Raw genomic sequence first — 25,401 nt, forward strand, 5'->3', positions numbered from 1 at the left:
TAAAGTGATTTGCCTACATACAGCCTAGTGTTACCATACACTGATTTAATACAACAGCTAAACCACCTTTGGTAACATTTGGTTTCTCACTAATATTTTATTTTCCTACAGTTAATTATTTTTAAAACCTATGAATTGACATAGGGCTGAGGTTTTAATATTATACAAAACATTAATGACTGTAATTTTCCCCAATTATTAGCATTTTTAAATTTTGGCAAACAAATAAGTAAAAATAAGGCTCTGTATTTTTTTAAAAGCACATAAATGATTAACTTAGAGATGTTTTAGGCAAGCTAAATACTGTTGAATAAACTAGTAAGAATTTAGCTTTAAGCATGTACTTTTATATTTGCATCTGAATTAATACATACCAACTTATACATCAAAAATTTGGGCTATACTAGGAGTTTTTACTCCTGCTCCCATTCCTGCCTCCTCTTAACTATTCTCTTCCTTAATTCTACTCTCTTAACACCCTCTCCCAGATTATTTATCTTTTAACTAGGGATGACATTACTTAGCCCAAAATATTTCTCACAATCAGGCCTTAGGCATTTTTAAAAATTGCACTTAACTCTTTTATTCTGGACTAAAAATTAAATATTTCTTTCTGGAAAAGCTTCTGATTTAAGATTGATTCCAATAGATAATAAATATAAACTGCAAAAAAATAAAATCAGCCTAGAGCTTTGATGAACAGGAGTTTCCTGTTTTTCCAGCAGGGAATAACTTGTAGGATGGGAATGGGGGACAAGGAAGAGGAGGGGATTGAATCTCTGTACATTGAAAGAGGGCCTTGCTGAATATTCCCTGGAATTTCCAGGCTTTTTCCCAACAAATTTTTTGAAATGTGCCCACCTAGTTCAGAGTAAAAGCAAAAACTATAACCTTTCCTTCTTAAAAATACTGTGTTTTGCACACAAACATTCATTTCTTTAAAAACATTAAAAAATGACAGCCTGAAGTGCTTAAAATGTGTATGGACATGATGTAATACATGTATATATACACACAGATATGCATATGCACAAGCAATGTATATATACATATACAAGCATGTAGCATTTCATGAATTTGATTAAACTTGATATCCAACAGTGTACAACTACTGTACATCCAGTATGAAATGTCCTGTTTCATGGATATAAAAGGAGTCAAAAATCAAACTTCTCAGGTCTTTTAGGCCTGAACACAATCTACCCTACTCAACCTTGAATCTCAACCCCTGACTCATTGATGGTGAATGATAACCAACCACAGACAGACTGTTTAAAGGCTCACACAAATGTCTTTGGTGTATGTGTCTATTTTTAAGGTACAAAATAATAATAATAATTATAATAATAAAAATAGCTATTTTGTGTGCTGTAGCAGTTCTTTTATAGCTCACATTAAGTGCAGCTTTTAACCCTCCCACCCCCACCCAAAGAAAATACTTGTTAAATAAGGATTGGACAGGTCAAACACCATTGTAGTGCAAATAGTAAACAATAAAAAGAAAACACAACATTTACAAAATATAGAAATGTTTGGATCCAACACATGGACAAACATATTCCTTTCAAGTATCTCTCCTTGAAGAAAATAAAAATTAATCAGGTTACTTCCAATACAAAAAAGTCTCTCTTTTTGTTCTCTCTCAGGTAAACAGTTTCAAACCTATTAGGTTGCATAGTTCTAGGATCATAAGCACCTTAACGAAATATAACTTGGTATTCTTTTTTCCTTGATCTTTTACTCTTCTAGTCTTGTTCTCAATTTTTTTTTGTTGGCTTTTATTTTGTCTTGTTTTGTTTTGTTGCAGAAAAAGGAAGTGTGACCACCTGCACACTATTGTTCTCTTACCAGGACGTGGATGTATGTGGGTGTGTAGAAATGCCTCTGTGTGTGTGTCTGGGGAGGGTGTCTGAGTGTGCGGGGTCTGTGGCATGTGTGCATGTGTGTGGGGGGGAGGGGTAGCGTGTGTGTACGCACACTGATATACACAGAGAGAGGGTCACGCAGACATACCTTACAACCTGGGTAACTGGGTGGGAAAGTGCCTGTAACCGGCCCTTTCAAATTCATGGCTTTCTATAGATGCTATTTGGGTGGTGCCAGCCCACGTTACTGCAGACTAGACAAGCTGACTTCCAGGCTCACCCTGAGAGGGAACTGAAAAGGAGAGGACAATACTCCTGCTCAAACGACTGATATCACTTTGATATCAGAAGAAATGAAGGGTACTCCGTTCGGCCTTTCCTTCTCAATTCCCATCTCCTTCACTGCTTCATCTCTGAGCCCTGGATAGGGAATGTTTCCACCACATCTTCCTTTATCTGTTTCAGGTTTTGTTTCTAGTTTATTATTTTTAAAATTTCTTATTTTTCTGGTTTTTCTTAGAAACCTTAAACATTTCTTCATTTTGCCACCGTCCTCTCTGGACAACTCTTGTTCCCATTCCCCCTGGGCTGGGCCCTCTACGAGCACCCACACTCCTCCACTATCATGTTCTGAATGTCCTTCTTGATGATGTTTTGCCCATCATCATAGTACAACATGGACATGGGCCTCAGCTTGGTGGGCACACAGCACGACTTCAGGTTGGAGAAGGGGCTGTACCCCCGCATGCGGTAGTGGTTGATGACGGTTGAATGAAAGGAGAGCGATGACCCCGACGTGCCTGCTATATGGCTCGGGCACTCACCCTCGCAGTAGTTGGCATGATAGCCAGAGGGGGCGATGATCCAGTCATTCCAGCCAATGTCCTTGAAACTAACAAAGAACTGTTTCTTACAGCAGATGTTGACCTTGCCATCACACTCCAAGCCCCGCCGCCGTCTCCGATGGGGGTGGTCTTCCGATTGCCGGGCCTGCAGCATGAGGAAAGGTCTGTGGGACTGCTCCTTCTCCTCGTCTCCTCCCACCCCTCCTTCTCCTCCGGCCTTTTTCTTTCCTTCCCCGTCCTCTTCTTTCTTCTTCTTCTTGCCCAGGAGCACGAGGCTGGCACCAGTCTCGAGGCACTGCTCGCAGGCAATCCGAATGTCCAGGGAGCTCCGGCCCTGGTCCAGCAACCGCTGGATGCTGCTGGAGACGGGAAAGATGTGCCAGGTGCTCTTTCGAGCATCCACTGCCTTTTCCGATATCAACAGTTCACTCCTCTCCTCCATTAATCCAACGGCCTCGGCCTCATCCCCTGTGTCCAAGCTGCCCTGCGGGTGCTTCAGCTGCTGAAAGAGACGGATCGTGACTTTGGTCCTGTTCCTGTTGGCCTTGGGGACTTTTAGGAAGAGCCAGACTTCTGCACGCTCCACCACGGACAGGTCACTGCCCTCTTTGGAAATCTCAAAGTGCAGCGTCTTCCTGGTAGTGCCTGAGAATGAAACACAGCACGAGAGAGAGGGGGGACATGGTTAGTGCCTGTGTTTTCTGCTACTCACTCATTTCAGGCCCCCACGGGGCCTCTGTTACCCACCATCGGGAACAGGGACCAACAAAGGCAAATGAAGGCCCACAGGTTTTGACACTTTTAAATGATTGGAGAAACATTGTATTTTGTGACACGTGAAAATTATATGAAATGTAAACGTCGGTGCCAATTAATAAAGTCTTATTGGACCACGGCTCTGCTTATTTCTTTATAGGTTTGTCTGCACCTACTTTTGCACTTTAATATGAAGTTCAGTAGCTACAACAGAGACTGGCCCACAAAGCTAAAATATTTATTCTCTGGCCCTTTACAGGGAAAGTTGCTCAACTCTTGCTCTAGATAGAGCATGGCCTAGAACTGAGTGTGTCTGGGGGCTGCAGGGGCTGCATCTATTCATTAATTGCTTAATCTCAGTTTCATCTTCTATCAAGTGGGGGTCACCTATGACATTTGACCCATTCTCCCATAGGCTTGGGAGGATCAAACGGAATAACACAAATAAAAGCACACTGTAAGCTCTAGCAAGCTGTGGCTATATTATTCCCACACAAATATGCATCCCATGCATCCCTTTACTTCTGGGCAGTGACATGCCTGCAGTTTTTTCTGCCTAGAATACTCCTCTCAACACGCAAACCTCAGGGGCTGCTCTTAATAAGAGCAGATTGCAGAAGAGATGACACCACTTACTCTAGAAGCCTTCCCTAACATCTCCTGCCAGTCTAGACTGGGATACCCAGGTCTGAAGTCCTATCTATGGTGCACAGTGTTTAGCAGAAAGTAGGCAATTCATTTATTTCTTTTAACGGGTGGCAGCACCCTTAGCATAGATTATTTTATATTAAGAGATCTACCTGCTACCTCTAAATCCCCCATTTTTGTCTCCTTCCTTTAATGCAACTTAATAAGCACCAGTTATAACAACTGCTCTAACAGAGGGAAATTCCCTACGTTGGTGGAGTGATTGGATTCTGCAACCACTCAGTTCTTGCCTAACTCAAACATAAGAAAGTCACCTATTTTCTTCTCGTTCCACTAGAACCTGTCCATTTATTCATGGGCAGCCAGGACTCTAAGGTACAGGTGTTCAGACTAGAAGTTTTGATTGATGAAATATTTTTCCTCACTTGCACTTCACCACTGGGTAGTATATGAAACATGCCCTCTTTTCATGACCCCCTCTGGCAAGTACCTGCTTATAGCTGTCTGGCATACATGCATTCCGTGTACAAACCTGAGAACAGTTTTAAATAAGTTCATCTCAGAACTTACAATTCCCTAGGAGGGTCCTCTGCCTGGATTTCTATAGCTAACGGAAATCCGGCCGTACTTACCACTCTCCACCCTGAGATGTTTACGGTACCATAAATTCTAGGCACAGTTTCAAGTTCCCTGCAGCAGAAGGCAGCTTTTCTGTGCATTGTGCACTGCAGATCCTGTTCTTAATTTAACACACCCTGCACACAGTGATTATGATGGTGGTAATTCACTGAGGTCAGGGCCAAGGAGGGCTGCATAGGAAAGGTTCTCTGGCATTGTTATATAAACTTGCTAGGCCCCTGGCCTTGATGGCAGTGGTGAGGAGCGCTCCTTTGACCTCAGGTCGCTGGCAGACGTTGAAATGAATAGAAAGCTGGGTTTATGATCAGATCACCAGAGCGAGGAGCAGTTAGAGGGGAAGCTGTCTTTTTTTACGAAGCATGATGACTTTTTTAAAAAGTGAATCCAGGATTCCCCTTTGCTAAAAATTGGTGGGGTTTTTTGTCGTTGTTCGGTTTTGTTCTGTTGTTTTAAGAAAGCAAAGAGAAGATTCCAGGAAGAGAGCGTAGTCATTTAAATTTAGGAAGACAATCAGCAGCTGACTTTAAGGTGGTAGGTAGGGTTTTCCCAAGACCAGAGGTAGAGGCTGCCAAAGCCTTCCAGCCTCTGAAGACCAGCCCACAGGAGTGGCAGGCTCCCCACACTGAGGCCAAAGGTCCTGCTATTGGAGAATGTTAACAAGTCCCTCCTGCTCTCCCTTCTGCCTCTAAGCAGGCCAGCTTCTGAAACCTTCAACTGTGTAGGATGCCACTCTAAAGACAGAGACATAGTAGCTGCTGCAATAGAGGAGCCAGAGGGCACACGGTTGTGTTTTGTTTTTCTTTCTGTGTGTGTGTGTGTGTGTGTGTGTGTGTGTGTGTGTGTGTGTGTTTCTAGGTATGAGTTTGAAACCGAAGCATCAGACCTGTCCCCAGGATGGGAGCACTGGGTTTCAGATAACTCATCCCCACAGGTTCTGCTCTGCTCTGACCCATGCTTGACTGGAGGGGCTGAGGGTGATGGTAGATGGCCCTCAGGTAAGAGAGGGGACAGGTGGCAATTTGAACCCGCACATTGGACTTTCCATGAATAAAGTGCAGAGATGTTTATAGATACTGGGGGGTGAGAGGTAGAGGGAGGGGGGTCGAGGGAGGGCTCCTTGGAGATGAGCCAGTGGCAGCATATGCAAATGGATCTGTAGGGCCCCAGGCTGCTTACTTCCAGCAGCAGCCTGCAGGACAGCCTCTCATTTCACAAGATCAGGTTTCTAAAGCATGAGATAGCCCCACCCCTTCTTCACAGGCTGCTGTACTCAGAAGCAAATGATTTCGTGTTCCTGAGAGAGGATTGTACAAAGAGAGTACTCATTAGAGGGGACTCAATCTGTCAGGTGCTGTTATATTAGGATCAGAGAGTCATCAGAAAATGACTTTCATCCCGGTCCTGGCGGAGAAGTGACTGTGTGGCATCCCCTGGTACCGCGGGGAGAAGCGGCGCTGATTTATGCCCTGGTTTCATTAACTGAGCTGAAGACGGTTCCCTGTATTCCCGTCCGTTGCCTGCATGCTGTATCTCTCCCCCATATTTCTGACATTTGGATTTTCCCCTCACTAATTGACATGCCTGTCGCCTCCTTCTCCTGGTGTCCATTTCTGGAACTGCTATTTGTATATTGCATGATATTTTGTCAGGAATAAAATAACACTGAGATCCCATTTCGTGAAAATGCTGTTGCCATAATGCTCAGGAGAACAGGGGGAAGAGAGAGAATCAAGTCTTCTTAAAATCTACCTTACATGCAGGTACATTTTAAAAGTTCTATTGTGTTCTGACTTATTAAACAGTGCATTTTTTTTTCTTTTACATTTAGCTTTCATTGCAGAAGGGGGTGGGGAGAATGAGACAGCTAGAAGCTGAGATGAAATTAATATTTGTCAAGGTTGTAGGCTTCAGGAAGGAATTACAGCCTTCCAATTGCTTAGGTATGAAAAATATAACTAGCTTCTTGGTTCTTTTCCCTTTTATGTGTCTATTACCTGAGAGAGATTGCTATACTGCAGTGATGTTTTCAGAACGGTTCACTCTTCAAATCTGTGTGCATAACAATTTGAAAAATAGAAGGTTACCTAAGGCTCAATTACTAATTGAGGATCAATTACTAATCAGTTTCAGGACTGACTTAAATATCTCCTGCTGTAAAATCCTGAAATGGAAGCCTTCCCATGATGCTTTATGGGCAGGTACAGCATTTTAGTTTCTACTGGTGCACACTGGGTTCCTCCACTATTACCTATTTAATAAGATACCGCTAGTGGCTTTGCTAACCTTTCATCACCTACTCTGATAATATCCTTTTCAGCCTCTATGCTATTTTTTCCTCCCTGAGGCTTGTGAGCAAGGCTTGCATCACAGCCTGCTCTGCCTGAGTAATTCACTAAGAAAGTCCCACACAAATCCATGTGGGTGATAATATTTCATCACTTAAACCTCAGTGGACATATACCAAAGGGAGATTTTTTTAAAAAAAAAATGCCTAAAAATGGGAAGGAGAGCTAAATTTTGCATCTTACAGGGAACACCTTGGAAATGTTGCCGGTGGGCAGGATTAGAAAGAGGGAAGACTGTGGGAGCTGGAAGTAAGGACACCTGAAAACAGACTGTCCTCTGCTTTCGGGATTTTTCAAATGATTGTAGTATCCCCATCATAAAAGGGTTAAGCTGCCCAGCCCCTCATTATTCCCTTCCCCCACACCAGGATGCTGCTCATCCCCCAAGTCCTGTAACTCAAATCTGTGGGCGGATAGGCATTAGAACATTTCCAATGAATTAAGCAATACACTCAGTGTTTCCTTTTTGTTTTGTTTTCCTCACCAGGGTCCTGCGTAAAGTATGATGCCCTTCGATCTACGGGTACTATGTCTAATGTTAATGTGGAAAGCCTTGTTGTCTATAGAGGATTTAAACTCTTCTGGTGGGGAAGAGCCTCCCTGTAAAATATGACTGTTAATTTAATTTCCCACTCTTCGCCAAGGTTTCCCTGTGCCTGGGTGTGGTATAGTCACCGGTGGGAGCATACAGAGCCACCAGTGACGGCGTGTGTGTTTCCTGAAGCACTAACTTTGCACTCGGACTGCCTCCAGGGGTTTCTGCATAAGCAGCCAGTGGGGACAGAGCGGTTATGCCTCCTTTCACCTGCGGTCCAGGGTCCTGTCTGTAGCAAAACTGCATGTTTGGTCATAAATGATCTTGATTGATTTTTCAGCCTTAATGTATTTGCTAAGGACATGCTATGGAATTGTCAGTGGTCACCCACATGCCTGCACTTTAATTTAAATAGAAATGAAAAATAAGATGGTTAAATATTTAGAGAGAAAGGGGTTTTAGGTTCCTAAAAGAAGGAGAAGAAGTTGTTAAGGCTCAACTCGCAGACTTTCAGAAACTCCTTCCAAAGATCCTGGGAACTTTTACTCTTGATTTGAGATCTAGGACCCAGTTCAGGATAAAGAATTCTAAACTACAACTCGGAGAGCAAATCAAGTATATTTTAGCAAAAGGGGCCAAGACAAATAGGTGTTTTCGTGAGAAGTGCCTGGGAAGGTATTACTCCCAGTTCTCAGAATGTTAAAACTGAGTTTCTCCCCTGACATCCTCCACCCCCGCTCTCATACACCTCCTTCACAGGCCCAACCTCTGTTCTCTGTCGCCTCTTTCCTTCACCATTCTCTCCACACTCTCAGTTTGGAAACAAACACATCCTCTGAAACTGCACACTATGTTCTCACAAGGCGTTAAATAAATAGGCTTTTTCCTCCTTGCTCACATCCACTTGTCATTTGTCGTGTGTGAAAAGCATTGATAAGACAGGCAAATGAGGCAACAAAATTCGGGGACAAGGAAGATGTTTTTTTACAAGAGCCCAGGCAGCCGTATTATGGGGAGATGTGTGAGCAAATCAGTATGGCTGATGATTCATGGTCACATTTCTCCACGTACTGTTTTGTTTGCTTCGGAAATTTATCATCCCACTGTCTTCCATAGAGCTTGAGAAAGTTCACATGCACCACTAGAATTCCCATGCCTTTTCCTTCTGTCTCATTGAATGTATTACAGGTAGCCATGTTCCTCCCTTCCCATAAAATCCTAACATTTCCTGGATGAGAGGAAGAAAGCAGTAACTGATAATCACTAAGATTAGCGTGCTGCAGACTGGGCCTTCCAGGAGGTGAAATTTTGTTTCCCTAAAAGATTAACTGGTAAGAAGCAAAAGTCTTTGGAATGCGCCCTCTTGTGGCCCATCATTTCCCATCATTCAGAGAAGAAAGTGTGTGAAAACACTCTTCAGTGAGGGGTTTTCGAAGAAAAGTTCAGAAGCCTGGAATAGGATGGTGGAAGTCAACTCCACCTTAAGATAGCTCTCTTGGGGTGGGGGAAACAGTCATCCCAGAAGCCTTGTTAGACCCCTGTTTGGGAAGTGTACATTTCAAACTCACCTTCTGTCACTAGACTCTCCAAAGGGGAAGAATTCGTGTTGCTTTCAACCATACCTGCCTATGTAAGCATTTCCCAGTTTTTAAGGTTTCATTTGTCTTTCTTCAACAAGTGCTATCAATTGCTAACTTAATTACCAGAACCAGCCTATAAATTTGGCAGCATATGGAGACTCAGCAATATATTGTCATTAAACATTGACTGACCAGCTATTGTCACAAATCAAAATATGATACTAAGATACAGTGGTCAAGAAGGCCACTGACTTTAGTTTCAATGACAATCGTAGTGAGTGTTGGCTTGACATCTTCCTTTCCTTTAAGGTCTTAACGTAAACACCGAGGATTCTGTGCCAGCCATGTAAAGAATGACAGAGCAATCTTGGGTGACATAAATAAAAATAATGTCATTTTTGTTGGTTGGAATACATTGCAGAGAGCTTGAGAGTGATTCCTAGCCACTTAACAACTCACATCAGTTTTACAAAAATGGGGCACCTTCCACCTGAGCACAGTGAGACAGAATTAGTTCAAAGAGTTCTAAGCACTTGAACTTTTGCAGTTCTTCAACTGCTGTGGCCATGTCTTGGCTTTATTCAACCATCAAAGAGACTAGAAGCGAAAACTAACTATGGGGAATCTTGTAGTTGAAAGGTGCATCTATGGGATGCATCTGAGGCATGCGTGCAGGTGACACTCATTGACTGGAGTCTATGCTGTATAATATAGTTTATAAGGGAAAGAAAACTAAATGCCCCTTGCTAATTCTCCAAAAATCTTGATACTTGACATACTTTGAATTTTATTAAAGTTGAATTATTCCAAAAGCAATAAGACATTTTCATATATTCACTACAATCATTAAGATGATAAATTTCTTTCCCAGGAAAATAGCAGCAAAATACTGACATGGTACTCTCTTTGGAGAATAGATTGTTCATATAGCAATCATCAAATCTGTGAAATCATACTAATACAACTTGAAGTTGGTGTGTGAAACTTCTCAGATGGGAAAAATAAGCAAGTGCAATAAACCTTGTCTAGAATCCAGCAGCTCACCCAAAATTGAGTTGTAAACTCAACCAGGAGTCGTTTTCCATTACTAACCTTAAACTTTAGTCAACATGTGAGTCAAATGGACCACCTTTTTAAAAAATAGCTCAATTTCTTTCTAACTAAACACCTAATAGAAAATTTTTAAGCCCTGGCCGGTGTGGCTCAGTTGGTTGAGCTTCACCCCAAGCACCAAAAGGTCACTGATTTGATTCCAGGTCAGGGCACACACCCAGATTGTGGGGTGCCTAGGGGAGGCAATGGATCAATGTTTTTCTCTCACATTGATGTTTCTCTCTCTCTCCATCTCTGTTCCTCTCTCTCAATTTAAAAAAACACTAACTAAAAAGAAAAGTTTTAAAAAATGACAAGATTTCATATAACTTAGAAAAAGAGTGGCACTGAGATGAAGTCAATAAAAAGATATATAAAAGGTCAAATTCTTTCACTGCACAATCTCCCAATGCCAAGAGAGCGGTTTGCTATAAAAGTCAGCTCAGTGAGAAAGCAGGACATGTTGCTAGCACCAGGTATGTATTAAAAGTGGTCAAAGGCATAGGTATACTTAGCCATATGATGTGGTAAAGGCAATTGAGGAGGAGCTGCAATTAAGGCCATCAGGTGTGGCAACTGGCATATAAAAACACACAGGATCCCTCTAGTCAGGACAGGGAGCAGACCTCTGGACTGCTGGAATCCATGTCCTGCACAGGACCCAAAGCCATTAAACACTCTCTTTCCTACCTTGCCACAGGAAAGGTTGGGGAAAATTGGGTGGCAACTTGAAAACTCCAGCCTGACTTATTTTCCTCAAAAAATAAAGTCCTAATCATCATGTCCTTCGCGGCTCTATCCAGAAAGAGTTTTAGGGAAAAAAAGTAAGACCTTTAAAAGAATTTTGCTCTGATGAGAGAGCTAAACTACCCTGCCGGGAAGCTTGCAGGACACCAGGGCTTCTCCAACAGGGGGGAAGCCAGGAAGCCAACAGGCTGCCTGCTCCCCTAAAAGGATGCCCAGGTCTTGGAAGGTTTTCTTGAAAACAGAACATCTGAGTCAACAGGTTTTCAGGATTGGAAATTCTGAGTGTTGCCTTGAATGTTTACACTGCTGCGGCAAACTTTCCAACAGAAATTCTGGGAGCCCCTGCACATACTTCACTGGCCATATGCTCTACCAAACACAACAATGGCATTCCTTTCAAATAGGTTTGCCAAGAGATATGCTTCCTTAGCCTGGCCTTCCCATGAAGGTAACATGGCATGAACATATCCGGGTGCCCGGGCATGCATGGGCGGGGAGGCATGCAAAAGGATCCCTGTGACAGAACTAACAGTGGCCTGGCTGCAGATCTCCGCCTCCACTTTTGACAGGTATTTTCTATTCAGCAACAGGTTAGTGTGGTCCTGAGCCAAAGATTAGAATCTATTTATTAAAGTTCTTCCTCTTAAGGATTGAGTGAGAGTTCAGTGTCGTATCTGAGAGCACTTTGTCAAGGTTGCATTCCTTGGCAGAGAGCGCTTAGTAACTTTACAGAGAACAAAACTCTTTTCTCTCTCTCTCTCTCTCTCTCTCAGCTCAGAAACCAAAAGTCAGTGTTTTAAAAGTGACTGCCGGGGCAATGGCAACTGTCCCCTGAAGCCGCTCTTGGCTGCCTAGAATGAGACGCCTGTGCTCTTATAGACAGACTTTCTGAAGGTAAAAATGAATGTCACTCAGAGATGTGCCCTGCTCCTCTGAGGTGGCCCCTGATTGGACTTTCCAAGGGAAGATTTGTTTAAGGCAGTGACTTCATCGATGCCGGACCACCCCAATCCCACACTCCCCACCCCGCCCCTGCCCCCACACAAACTTTGGACGGGGTCCCCGGAAGCCTCCTGAGTCCCCCAGGCACCCTGATTTCTTTCATCACGCTGCTCAGACCTGGCTTCCCAGACCCGGGCGAGGGAGCCTCTCCCAGACCAGCTCCCAGCCCCAGCTTGGCCGCAGGGCTTCCTCCGGGTGACCCGATGCACATAGCAAGTGTAAGCTAGCCACCACCAGCCAGGCTCCTGAATTCCAATTCTCTGAAGTCCTCTCCCCGTCACGCACCCCCCTCCGCCTGCCTGCCACCTTCACCTAATAACTAATGACCCTCCCAGGCAGAGTACAGCTGGAGGGAAAAGAAGTTGCTCCTAGGACTGTGAGGGAAATACACCCCCCCCCCCAGCCCCAGCCCCAGCGCCAGCACCCACCTGATTCTGCGAACGTGATGATCTCTGAGGTCTGCTCCATCAGTTCATTCATTTCTGCCCTCCTTCCGATGTCATCCTCTATCTCCACGTACCCGTTCTCCCCCACTTTGCCCACATGGAGCTTTTTGATCGCATTCAGAAGCGCCGCCTTGGGCACCGGCTGGGTGACCTCGGGTCTCTTCTTCAAGTGCAGCATGTTTAAAATGTGCTTTTTGACGGCCTCCACCATCTCCGGCTGAGCGCTGGGTACATCCTTGGGCAGGGTGGTCAGTGCACAGGACGGGCAGGCAGGGTCCGCACTGTGCCCCTCGGATCCCGGGGCAGGGGAACTCCTCACTATAATCCAGCAACTCGCCAACAGAAATCCTCGCAGCCAAAGCAAGGGCATCCTGGCAGCAAAAGTTGTTGTGGTTGCCTTTTTAAAGGCCCTGCTTTTCCTCCCCCCTCACGCACAGGTTTTTTGTTTGGTTTGGTTTGGTTTGGGTTTTTTCCTTCTCCTCTTCAGCAAATTCTCTGGAACGAGAACAAAAAGTTTTCTGTGAAGTTTTCTTTGCAGGTTCCCTCTCTGAATGCAGTCAGTGCTGTAGGTTTGTGGCTGTCAGGGAGGAGAGTTCTGACTGTCTCCGAGTAAGAGAAGGAGGGAGGGAGGGAGGGAGAGAGGGAGGGAGAGAGAGGGTGGGGGGGAGACAGAGACAGGGAGGATAGGGGGGAGGGAGAGACAGGGAAAGCGGAGAGAAGGGGACAGAAGAGAGAGGGAGAGAAGAGGGGAGAGGGAGAGAGAGGGAGGGAGGGAAGGAGGGAGAGAGAGAAGGAGAGAGGAGAGAGGGAGAGAGGGAACGATTGGCCCTAAGTGAGTGAGTGAATGGGAGAGGGAGGGAGTTGTGAGTAGAGGCTGTGATTAGAAGGGGAGGGAAAGCCCGTTTTCTGACAGGCTGCTTCCCTGCTGCTCACGGCTCCCTCACACACACCTCTCTTCAAATATCTCCATTCTCGGGAGTTCCACTTTCCCTTCGGAAAGACATTCTCCTAATTTTGTTCTACTGTTGTTGTTTTTTTCTCTGCCCAGTCCCCTTGCTTCACCTTCTTCCTCTTTTGGAGAGGAAAAAATGCCCCAAGTAAAGGCACTGTCTCAATCGCAGGGATGACTTCACTGCACAGGCTGCCCCCACCGCCCTGCACTCTCCTAGCCACAGCCCTGGACTCACAGCTCACCGGCCTGGAGCGTGGGCTCAGGGTGCCGGAGGTCAGGGGCCAGGTAGGGTAGGGGAGGTCGGGAAGAGGGGCAGGGGACTCCGGGGTACAGGGCCAGTCAAGAGTTCCAGCTTGAGGGAATCCCAGAGATCTTCCCGGTTCCCCATTCATTCAGAGTTAAACGCTCAGGATCGTCAACACTGGCAGGCGATCTGACAGGAGCAAGCGCAGCAGAACTTTTGTTTGGGGTCACATAATACACTCTACTTTTCCCAACTGCAAAATGCCGCGGGGCACTTTGCAGATCCACAGGCAGGCAGGCAGGCAGGCAGGCAGCGTTTTATGTGCTCCTGTCATCTGAAGCACTTTCCCCTCTCTCTCCTCAGCAGCCACCCCCTCCTGCCCTGCACACACACACACACACACACACACACACACACACACACACTCACGACAGCCCACCACCGCTTGCCCTGACTTCATAGAGAAAATGCACAATTCACTTGGCCTTTCCCACATTATGTCACACAAATAGTACGCTCTTACAACTTGAATTACTGGTCCTATGGGGGACAAAAATCTCTAAAATACATTGGCAAGTGATTTTCTCTGTCATGTGGGGGTTTTTTGCAGCCCCTCCACACCCCACCCTATCCTGGACCAGTGTGGTCATGGACTGGCCCCTGGGCTGCCTCCTTTTCTCTCAAAGGAGCAGCGCAGATGAAATCATCATGGATTTCAGTGTTCACAGTCAAAGAAAAATGTGAATTTTTAAACAATGCCTCTCTGAGGTGGTTGTTGTTTTTTCATTCTCCTCCCTGCCCCCGCCGCAGCCCCTTTTTTTCATTTTCTGTCTTAATGCTTTTATCTTGCAGAAGTATCTTTAAGAGGTCCATCTGTTAAAGCTCTCCTTCCCTCTGGGTTTCTTTCCCACACATAAGCCCTCTCCGTTTCTGTAGATACAGCCAGCTTATATCTGACACCTAGCGTGTTCAGAGCATTACAGTCAAGCATGACAATTTGGGGAAGGGGAGGAGAAAGTTAATAAATGCCATTACTATATGCCTGAGGTTGGAGGGCCAGGGAGGAGGGTGAGAAAGTTGTGGCACTAAGTTACAGTGACAGTTTGCACAAGTAAGGACGGTTTCCTGAATTGCATGCATTGCCCCCCTCTCCAAAAACAATTACTTGCAAGACTTTCTGTGGTACCAGCCCTGTATCACCTTTGGAGTTTCACCTCCAGGAACGTCAGTTACTCTGCTGATATTGTTAAGACTGCCAGCATTCCCTAAACAGCCTAATTTTTTAGTGAGGGGTGGTGACAAAAAATGGGGAAGGGGACATTTGCATTATAATTGTTTAATAAAATACCTTTGCCATATAATATTTAATAGAATCTAGCTATTTGGCATTACAGATACAGTATCCAAAGCCTTTTGTAGTCCAATGAAGTTTTACAAGCGAGTCTGACATAGAACTAAAAGTTGAATGACTCCAAACGACACAAGAGTCCTCATAGTAGCATTTAGATTCAGTGCAATTTATCAGCATCAGGATTCTCTCTGCGGGGATGTGTGTGTCCCCTACATTTGCTGCTTGTGAATGTAACTCTGAACAAATAGCTTTCTCTTTGGCATGTGTCTCCCTGTACATGTGCTGAATAGGTTGTATAAACACATAATCTATTTGCAATGCTGTCCTATTAAAAGCTGTGTCAACCTGCCTGAATAATACAAGAAGGTACAAAACCATAACGTGCATGAAGTGCCGGTCAGTTGTAAAATTCCTTCTAACCATCCTGCCTATGAATGTGTAAGCAGCTCACAAGTAAGAGTTAAAAAGCATTACCTTTCCGGGGCTCTCTCTTTCACCAGCAGCCTCTTGTATCATGTGGTTAGAGCTGTCTGAGTTCCTCTTCATGGTATTGGCTCTGTGAACTTTTATACTGTACTACTTACTTGTACACTCACACATTGGTACCACTCAAACAGGAGGGCTGGGGCTTTGTTTGGGATTGGTTAGAATTGCATGACATCAGCAGATGACTAGTTTTTCCAGTGTGAGGCATATTTCATAATCATTATCTAATGGAAAGTCTTTTCTTAGCTGCTTTTGGGTGATCCCTGAGGCAGGAAACCTCTGGCTGACTAGATTACCTTAAAGAAAACTACTGGAATGAAGCAGTTATATCTCACTGAGTATCAACTTCCAACTTTTCTTTTACTATTTGCACACACACACACACACACACACACACACTTCTCATTATATTCAGGTTCAGTTTTATGTCTTCACATAAAACATCTGTTACTTCATGAAGTTACCTCTATTTACAAAGTATTTTATTGTTTCTTACAGGCAAGAAAATTCACAGTACCCTTTTTAAGGATTCTAACTTTATTTTTTTTAAATAAGATATTCCATTGGAAAAAAAAGAAAATATGTATACTTATATGATGATGGTCTCCCTGCCCTGTCAACCCTATTATTTTACATCATGAAATTGAATGCCTACTTCATAACTCATTTATCACCAAGAACTTTGGAAATAGTCATTCTCTGCAGGTAAACATTATACGTATCCTTCCCAGTCTTTAGAATCCCCCTCCCCCCGCCAAAAAAATCTCATATATTATCCTTCTTTATCAAATCTTGAAGTCTTATGATTTCTAAATTGTTACAAACATAACAAGAGATTAATGAAAAGAAACAAGCATTCCTCGTATAGGGGTTAAGTTGGTTGGGATTTTCTTTGGGGGGGGTGTGTTAGCAAGTCGAAAATAACACAGGAGGAAGGAATCTTCAGACAAGGATGGTGGAGAAGGGTAGTTTGGAGTATAGCTGAAGCATACGCTGGGTCCTCACCATAAGTTGAATAAAATGTGCAAAATTGGGAGCTAATGAAAGCCATATGACCATATATGTTGTTTTGTATGCAGGATTTAACATGCATAAAATAAACTTTTCACTGTGCCCACCAGCAACATCTAGAGGCTCTGGCCTCCTGATGTATAACTGAAGCTGGTTCCTCTAGGACACCATCAGTTTTCTGTGTAAGAGGATCCGCCTTGGCCAAACACAGAGAAAGTGTGGATGCAGAACTGTATGTGGGGGTGGGGAGTATTCTAAGAACTGCATATGCAGAAATAAAGTAGGAAATTAAATCATTAGGTTGTACAGGAACGGAGGGAATCTGAGAAGGAAAGATAGAAACAGGATCAGTGTTGGCTAACGCCACACCTGACCATCAGTTTGGAATTGGATGGACTCAGACTCTCCCTAAGAAAGGAACTTCCCCAGCCTATCGCATGAGCCCCTCATGAAGGGCAATGGCCTGCGAGGCCTCTGAACTCAGCTTCTCCCCCATGGGAGAACCCGCCTGTCCCAGAAATAACCCCTGATTTTGAGTTTGGGGGCAACAACCAACCTGGATGAGCCCCAGGTCCCACTGCATACTGACCACTCCCTAAGGCCTCAGTGTTCTCATCCATAAAGTGGGATCCATTCCTGCGATGCCTTTGTAAACACTGGTGTCACAGGAATCTACAGCGCCCTCACTAGAGGAGCCGCCCCACATGTGTGACTCAGACCGGGTAGGCTCTCAGATGCCCACCAGCTGTGATGTCATTCTCTACCTGAATCCCCCAAGCTCAGCGCTGAGGCACCCTGGAATGCCTCCTCGCTCCGTGGAAGTGAAGGTGGGGGTGGTAGGGGAAGCGGGCGTGTTAAAATAACTTCTCTGGAATATTCCGGGCTGGGAGTGATCTTTTTCCTTCCAAACTCCAGGGTCCAAAGTAAGCGGGTCAGCCCAGCTTCTGTCAAGCATCTCCTCTTCCTTCCTCGCTTTGGTTTCTCTTTCACTTCCTGCCCCCTCCCCCCCGAGCAGCTCCCCACCCCCGGCCCTGCTGCCGGCGGCTCGGCTGCTACTGTACCTTGAGCAACACCTGCTGGCAGCTCCCGGGGATCACGCTGCGACGCGACCGCCAAGCCCTGCAGAGCGGCCGCCTCTATTTTTACCCGGAGCACCAGCAAGGGCAAGCTCTTTTCAGAGCAGCTCTTGATTTTTGCCCCCTTTTGGCAGCTAAAGAATTCAGAGAGTGGGGGGGAAAAATAACTGTTCAGTGATCGCAGCTGGGAATGTCGGAATCGGTGCTCAGCGCCAGGGCCCAGAGCACAGCCAGTGTCAGGGTCCAGGCTGGGGACCCGCAGGCTGGCTGCTGGACAGGGAGAGGCGCCCAGGAGCTTTGATGCCTCCTGTGGAGTGGGGGGCGGGCAGCAGCTCCTGTGCTAGCCCGTGGCCCACGGCCACTGCGGGTCCCACCTAGGGCGGCCGGCCTGCTTGGCCACTTCACACAGCGCCCAGCTCCTCCCGGAGCATTTGCAAGGCTCCCTTCTGGGCTAGGGGAGCTGCCCCTGGAGAACCGGGCCGAGCAGCTTGCTGCGACAGGGAGCCGGGAGGGAAACGGTGCTACCTTATTTCACTGTAATTGCAAAAGGCAGGATGTGCCAGAGATTTATATTTAGAAGTTGTATGTTTCTACTTTTATGTAAATGGAGCAATTAGGGCTTGTCTTGCTGCTGCTAACTCCAAGGGCTGTGCCTTGCTGGGGAGCTGGTGTGTTCAATCACAAGGAGAGAGTTGGTCAAAAACACAGTTCCTTTAAGGATAAGGGCTCAATGGTGCAACCAGGGGAGAGACCAGGATCCCTGCTCCTGCCTGTGGCCTGTGGTGACACACACCTGAGGGCCCCGCTCACCTGTAGTGGTGTTTACCCATGGCAGCGGCTGTCCCCAGGTGAAGTTAGCATCGAGCAAGAAGCAAGAATGCTCATTTTTCTTCCCAAGCAAACCTTATGTCCTTCCGTTTCCACCCATGCTATTTATTAATTGGTCTCTTTGCTCACTACTTCTGGAGCAAGGAAATGGCCCTAGAAAAGGGGGCTGTTGTTTTAGCTGCAGCACACGCAGTGCTGGTATTCAGTGAAACATACACGCCAGGAGACGTGAACATCCCTCGCAGGTGACTGGGAAGTTGTCCTCTGATTCAGCTGAACTAGCACGAGGCTGGGGGTTCAGAGCACGGACGAGGCTGCTGACAACTCAGGGTGTTTTAGTTCCTTCCCATGAAAAATCTGTTTCCAAAAAAGCATGCTTTCTGGTTCATCCTTTCTGGGAGACAGAACACGATACGTGACTGTGGAGAGAAATAAAAAGGGCTCGAGGTGTTCCCAGCAGTTGACGTGTTATTCTGGGCTCAGGGAGGGAAAACCTGGCCTAGGTGGGCAGCGGTGACTCCCTCGAGGGGAAGCTAAGAATCGAGAAAACGTGGGCAGAGTCAGAATGTTATTTGCTGCAGGGAGATTTGGGGAGTCTCATCAAATGGTTTTTAGGTTGAATATGGGATTGGCAAACCCTGCCTGTTTCCTGTACAGTCGGCTGTATATAGAGAGATTTGGGACAAAGAAGGGTCAGTATTTCACATTCAAAAGTGAACTGGGAAGCTGTTTGCTTTTAAGATAAATCAATGAATGAATAGAGCTAGAGAGTGAGACAGATCAAGAGAGAGAGAAAGATTGAAATTCCTCCAGAATTTAGTAGAAAACAAGAGTCAGAAATAATTAATCCAAAATTGTCTTCCTAACCTCACATTTCCCTGAGAATCACTGGGATAGTCCACAAGGTCTTGTGCTCTGCATAAGTGCTCTGTGTTCAGAGAATTTGGAAATGCCTTATCAGAACAGAGGGAACCCAGATGCTAGAACTAAAATGATTAGGGAGAGAAAAAATGTAAACTGTTATCCTTTAGTCTAGAGCAGTGGTTCTCAATGGGGGTGATTTTGCTTCCCAGAAGTCACCTGACAATGAAGACATTTTTACTCGGCCTAACAAGATGGGGAGGCTCCTGGCATCTAGTGGGCAGAGACCAGGGATGCTACTAAACATCCTACAGTGCACAGACCAGCCTGCACAACAGAGACATTCGCTGGCTAAATGTTGGGTGCCCCAGAGTTGAGAAACCCTGATTTTAAGTTATAATTTTGAAGTTTCACATAATTCCTTTCCCATCCATGCCCCAAAGGGCCTTGGCAACCATGAAAAATAATAATTCAAACAATTCTGCCTCCTCCTGTGTTTTGTGCTTCCTGATTAATGCAGACCCACACCACACAGCAGATACTACTCTGTAAGCATACCGGCAACATTGTGGTCTCCCCGACCCCCACCCCCCATTTTCCAGCATGGCCTTGGTACATTTCCTGCTGACCTTGTGTTCTAAGGAAAAGAAGAATCTTGGTGACCAGCAACAACATGAGATGAGCTGGCCAACACCGGAGTTGTTAGGAAGCAACAGGCTTATGGAAAAGAGTAAGTGAGTGAGGAGTTGAGTTATTCACGTCAGCAATTCAGTAGCAGATAAGTCCATGCAATAGAGAATTCTCAGAAGTAAAGTTCACAAAGGCGAGATTGCCATGCCTTTCTCCCAGAGCTGTGGTCGGCGAACTGCGGCTCGCGAGCCACATGCGGCTCTTTGGCCCCTTGAGTGTGGCTCTTCCTAAGCCTTAGGAGTACCCTAATCAAGTTAATAACAATGTACCTACCTATATAGTTTAAGTTTTAAAAATTTGGCTCTCAAAAGAAATTTCAATCGTTGTACTGTTGATATTTGGCTCTGTTGACTAATGAGTTTGCCGACCACTGTCCCAGAGCAAACAAATATGATGTAGCTTGATTTTATTTGTTTAATACATTAGGGGAATGACACACCACATCCAAGGAGAGAAAACAGAGGGCTTTGCTAAATCCTAATGCGTCTTCCAAGCAAGATGATATTCTCCAAACTTCCTCTTTAAAAGGAGGTGGGATAACTGTTGAAGGAAGGCCATGCCCTTTCAGGTGTTGCCCCCATGCAAGGACTGGGGGAGCTATTATGAAAGATTTCATATCATGGGAAATAATGATAATAATCAGCAAATGTTGGTGAAACACACAACAGGGAAGTTGCCTGGATCCAACGGGCTTAGATGTGAAATGCCATCCCCTGCATGATTCGGCCAACTTCCCTGACTCACCACTTAGTCCCTGGGTGATTTGGATCATCCAGAAGCAGACGGCCGGTCAGAGACTGTTGCAAGATGAAGAGAGCCATGGGGGGAATGTATTAGACACTCCAAGGCCATCTCATTAGCTCTAGCATGTGAATCAGACTCCTCAGGTAAATGGTCATTTTGGAACCAGACACTTCAATCAACCTCCCAATGATTCAGAGACACCTGGATTTCTTCCCAAGAACTACTTAGTACTTGTGAAAAACTCAATATGTAGAGAGAAATAGTCACAAATAACCTCATAAAAGAACGTATATTGGGGAGGGGGGAGCCAATACTAACACTAACTCAAAAGGATAACTATGTCCTCAAACTTTTTCCTGACCAACATACATTTCGAAATTGATTATCATAGCTCAGTTCTAATGCAATCAACAAACATCTGCCACAGCAGTTGACCGTATATTGCCCCACAAGATTAGGAGAGGTATTCACAAAAGAACATATAACAGCTATTGTAAACGTTTTTCTCACCTGGATCCTCTCGGGTAATAAGTTCCATGTTGCTGACTCGTGGACATATAGGTTTAGCATCTAGATTCCATTGGACTTGGATAAGAGAGCAGAATCCAGGTTTGTCTATCCACAAAGCTATCCCACAACCTGTTCCCAAATTGTAGCTTCAGAAGGGAAGACAGAATAGGCTGGGGGCAGTCCTATGTGTATTTTTTTTATCAGTGAATTGCTGTCTCCTTTGTGTGTTGATAGAAAGAGTCCAAAGGTTCTGCTCCCTGTCGAAGCACCTCTGAGGCACGTCCAGGCCCGCACAGTGGAGTGCCGTTGTTCCAGACTCTGTGTACTTTCATGTACATGACAGTGCGTTCTGGCAGTGGCTCAGCTCAGTGAGTAAATATTTCTAGGTGCCCCACTCTAATTTTAGGACAGTCAAGTTTGTAAAGGTGAAATAGCAAGCAGGACTTCTGTTCATTTTTATCAGCTTGCAAAGCAAACTAATTAAGCCCAATATTCTAAATGTTGAACTGGGATCACTGGATTCTACAACTAGTCTTGAACTTTCACACACACACACACACACACACACACACACACACACACACCAAAAAAACTTATGGCCACAGTCCCTTTTCTTAATACTCACTGATTTTCTTTTAAAAGATGAGATAGACGCCCTAGCCGGTTTGGCTCAGTGGATAGAGCGTCGGCCTGCGTACTCAAAAGATGAGATAGAATGATGAATGTAGGAAGAGCCATTCTATTAGAAAGCAAAAGCTTCAGAAAACCTCCTTCCCAAAGATCAAGAGTTAATTTGTGATGACTACATGAAGAGGGGCAGAAAGCCAATCATGTAATTTTGGCCAATTCTAACATCATTTAACTATAAAATGAGAATAATTAAAATGGTGCTCCCTGTAGCAAAAAAGTCCACTCAATAAGTTCCCCAAATTTCAAGGAGCTTTTGTTTCATTAGATGCTGTTAGCTTCATGTTAGTCACAGAGAAAAAAAAATGCCCACATCCACACGCACGACTAAATGTAGTCAGTTTGCTCAGCTGCTGCTGATGTCACTGCTGCCCACTTGGAGTGAGTTACTGTAATAATCCCCCTTTCATTAATCATAGACTGGAGGAAGCAGAAAGTGGGTGACATCATTAGGCAAAGGACTGGCTAACTCATGCTCCAACTTACTCAGCTTTATTATAACATTTCTCAAGTGTCATATGAAAGTGATTACCATTTCACACTTTCCCCCTCTGAGCAATCATCTCTAACCTTCAATCCAAATTCTCATAAAATAACAAACTAAGTTTTCAGATGGAGGCGTACAAAGGCCAAACTTCACCAAGGGTCCTTGTCCCAAGAAGACAGGCCCTCCTCAGAACAGCTTCCTCCTGGACTTAAAATGAAGGCAGTCTTTAGAACCACCTCATCCCAAATGACTCCCGGTTTACTCTGTCCCTGGTGGCACCTAGCTGAAGAGGACAGCCTGTCGTCAAGACTCCCCGAATAACGTGGGTGGGCACAGCTACCTATGGCCTCATGGTTACTAAAGGTGCGGGCTCTGCACCCCAGGGGTCTGAAATAGGAAGAAGTCCATTTGAAGCTGTGCTTAAAGTGTGTGGTTCTGCAGCTGGACTACCTGGATTCAAACTCAGCATTCAGGCTTTTCAATATCTGATTAATAGCTGAAAAAGTAGCATCTCCTTAATGTATATGTATCGGGAAAAGGAAATGTTTTTGCCACAGGCCGAGCTATCTTTCATCCTCTTAAATTAGCAGCTTGCAGCCCTTGCAAAAGCAATTTTATAGATGTTTTCACTCATCCCTTTACGTGCAGTCCCATTCTGAGGGTATTTTAAGGAGTCAAAATAAAGCTTACTTGGGCGTGTGTGAGAGACTGAATGGCAGACCAAAAGAGAAGGCTGGGTTTTGTAATATTTGGATAGTAATGAAACTGGCTCAGCTAAGGCACAGCGCAGTAATTACACAGAGTAATTTATTACTTGGGTTCACCTTTACTCGGTATTGAATTATAAACACTCCAGTAGGTGAGTGGCTTGGCTCCCTAAAATGATCAGCTAGTGCAGGAAGGAACCGCCAGACCACGTGACACACGGTAAGTAAAATATTAATACAATGCATATCAACTTCAGGATCTCCAAACTGGAAGCTTACTTCAGACAGCAAAAAATTGCCAGGATATCTGCTGCCCCCTAACTAACGCCAGAAGAATAGCATGTACTTTAAAGAAGCAATGTAGGGATTCCGGTAGAACTGGTGGTTGTATTAGCTTGTAGGTGTAAATTTGACCACTTCCATCAACCTGTTGTGGTCAGTAAAGCCAAGTTATTGAACTGAGTGATGTTTTGCCCCACTCTTCTCCAATGAAGGGGAGTGCTGATATCTAGCAGCTGCCTAGGTGGAACCAGGGCAAGGAATGACCAAGCAAAAGACATGAACACTAGCTGCTGGTTAAGAGTGTGACCAAAGGAAATTAGTACGTGGGCATTTAAAACTACATATCCTACTTCTACACAAACTTCTGGGGGACTCAGAAAAGTAATATGACCCCTAGAGAAAGTGAGACACCCCAAGTTAGAATCCTATTGACTAATGGAGCATCCATGACCTAGGTGAACAAGCTATTGTGCAAGTAGGAAGAGGCAGGGGTGTTCTCTTCTGGTGCATCAGTACAGAAAGAAAAAGGCAGCAATAAGGGGGACCTTCTTGCCCTTCCAAAATTATTGCTTTCTAAATTGCATCCATTCTAATTTTAAAACTAACACACCGTTTTTAAATAAAATGTGGAAAATATAAATGAATAGTAAATGGGTATAGCCACTATGGAAACCATTATGGAGGTTCCTCAAAAAAATTAAGAATAGAGTGACCATATGACCAAGCAACCCCACTTCTGGGTATCTACAGGAAAAAAATTGAAAACATTTATTCACAAAGATATATGCACCCTTAAGTTCATTGCAGCATTATTCATGGTGGCCAACTAAAATGGCCTTCGATAGATGATTGGAGAAAGAAGATGTGGTACATCTATACCATGGAATACTACTCACCCATAAACAAGATAAAATACCACCATTTGCAACAATATGGATAAATCTTGAGAATATTATGCTAAGTAAAATAAGTCAAACAGAAAAAGTCAAGAACCATATGATTTCACTCCATATGTGGGATATAAAACTGAAAGCAACAAATGAACAAATAAGAAAAACAAACAAACAAAAACTCTGGCAATAGTATGGTGGTTACTAGAGGGAAGAGGAATGGGGAGGTAGTAAATGGTAAAGGGAGTCAAATATATGGTGATAAAAAGAGATTTGACTTTGGGTGGTGGACACAAAATATAATATACAGATGATGTACCATAGAAATGTACACTGAAAACTTATACAATTTAATTAAACAATGTCGCTCCAATAAAATTAATTTAAAATATATTTTAAAAATGATTTTCTAAATAAAAATTGACACTAGGATGAATTTGTTGTGAAAGGATTGTAATTTTGACTTATACAGTATTGTTGCAAATATACAAATTTAAAAATAGAGCATTAGTATTGTTATTTCCAAAAAATATAAATCAGATATCATCATCTCTCCCAGAAATGTTATCTCTTGTTTTTTATTATTATTATTAAAAACCATTCTAACAGGTGTGAGGAGCTATCTTATTGTGATTTTATAAAATTAAATTTAGCCCAACTGGTGTGGCTCAGTTGTTGAGCATCAACCTATGAACCAGGAAGTTACAGTTTGATTCCTGGTCAGGGCACATGCCCAGGTTATGTGCTCGATCCCCAGTGGGGGGTTGTGCAGGGGCAGCTGATCAATGATTATCTCTCACCATTGATGTTTTTATCTCTCTCTCCCTCACCCTACCTCTCTGAAATCAATAAAAATATATTTTGCCCAGCCAGCGTGGCTCAGTGGTTGAGCATCGACCTATGAACCAGAAGGTCACAGTTCAATTCCTAGTCAGGGCATATGCCCTGGTTGCGGACTCAATCCTCAGTGGCGGGGGCTTGCAGGAGGCAGCCGATCAGTGATTCTCTCTCATCATAAATATGATGTTTCTATCTCTCTCTCCCTCTCCCTTCCTCTCTGAAATCAATAAAAATATTATATATATTTCAATTAAA

The 25,401-nt window shown here is 44.4% G+C and overlaps 1 protein-coding gene across 1 annotated transcript; it reads right to left on the minus strand.

The window, feature by feature from the left end:
• Window positions 1-1,776: 1,776 nt before the first annotated feature.
• On the minus strand, window positions 1,777-21,427 carry INHBA (inhibin, beta A). The gene is made up of 3 exons (XM_005865853.2): window positions 21,254-21,427; window positions 12,483-12,995; window positions 1,777-3,355 (listed from the first exon to the last, which is right to left on the minus strand). The coding sequence occupies exons 2-3, from the start codon at window positions 12,868-12,870 to the stop codon at window positions 2,463-2,465; spliced, it is 1,281 nt and encodes a 426-aa protein (XP_005865915.1). The 5' UTR covers window positions 12,871-12,995; window positions 21,254-21,427; the 3' UTR covers window positions 1,777-2,462.
• Between the last annotated feature and the right edge of the window lie 3,974 nt (window positions 21,428-25,401).

The sequence above is a fragment of the Myotis brandtii genome, unplaced genomic scaffold (genome assembly GCF_000412655.1).
Source record: "Myotis brandtii unplaced genomic scaffold, ASM41265v1 scaffold214, whole genome shotgun sequence".
Lineage (NCBI taxonomy): Eukaryota > Metazoa > Chordata > Mammalia > Chiroptera > Vespertilionidae > Myotis > Myotis brandtii.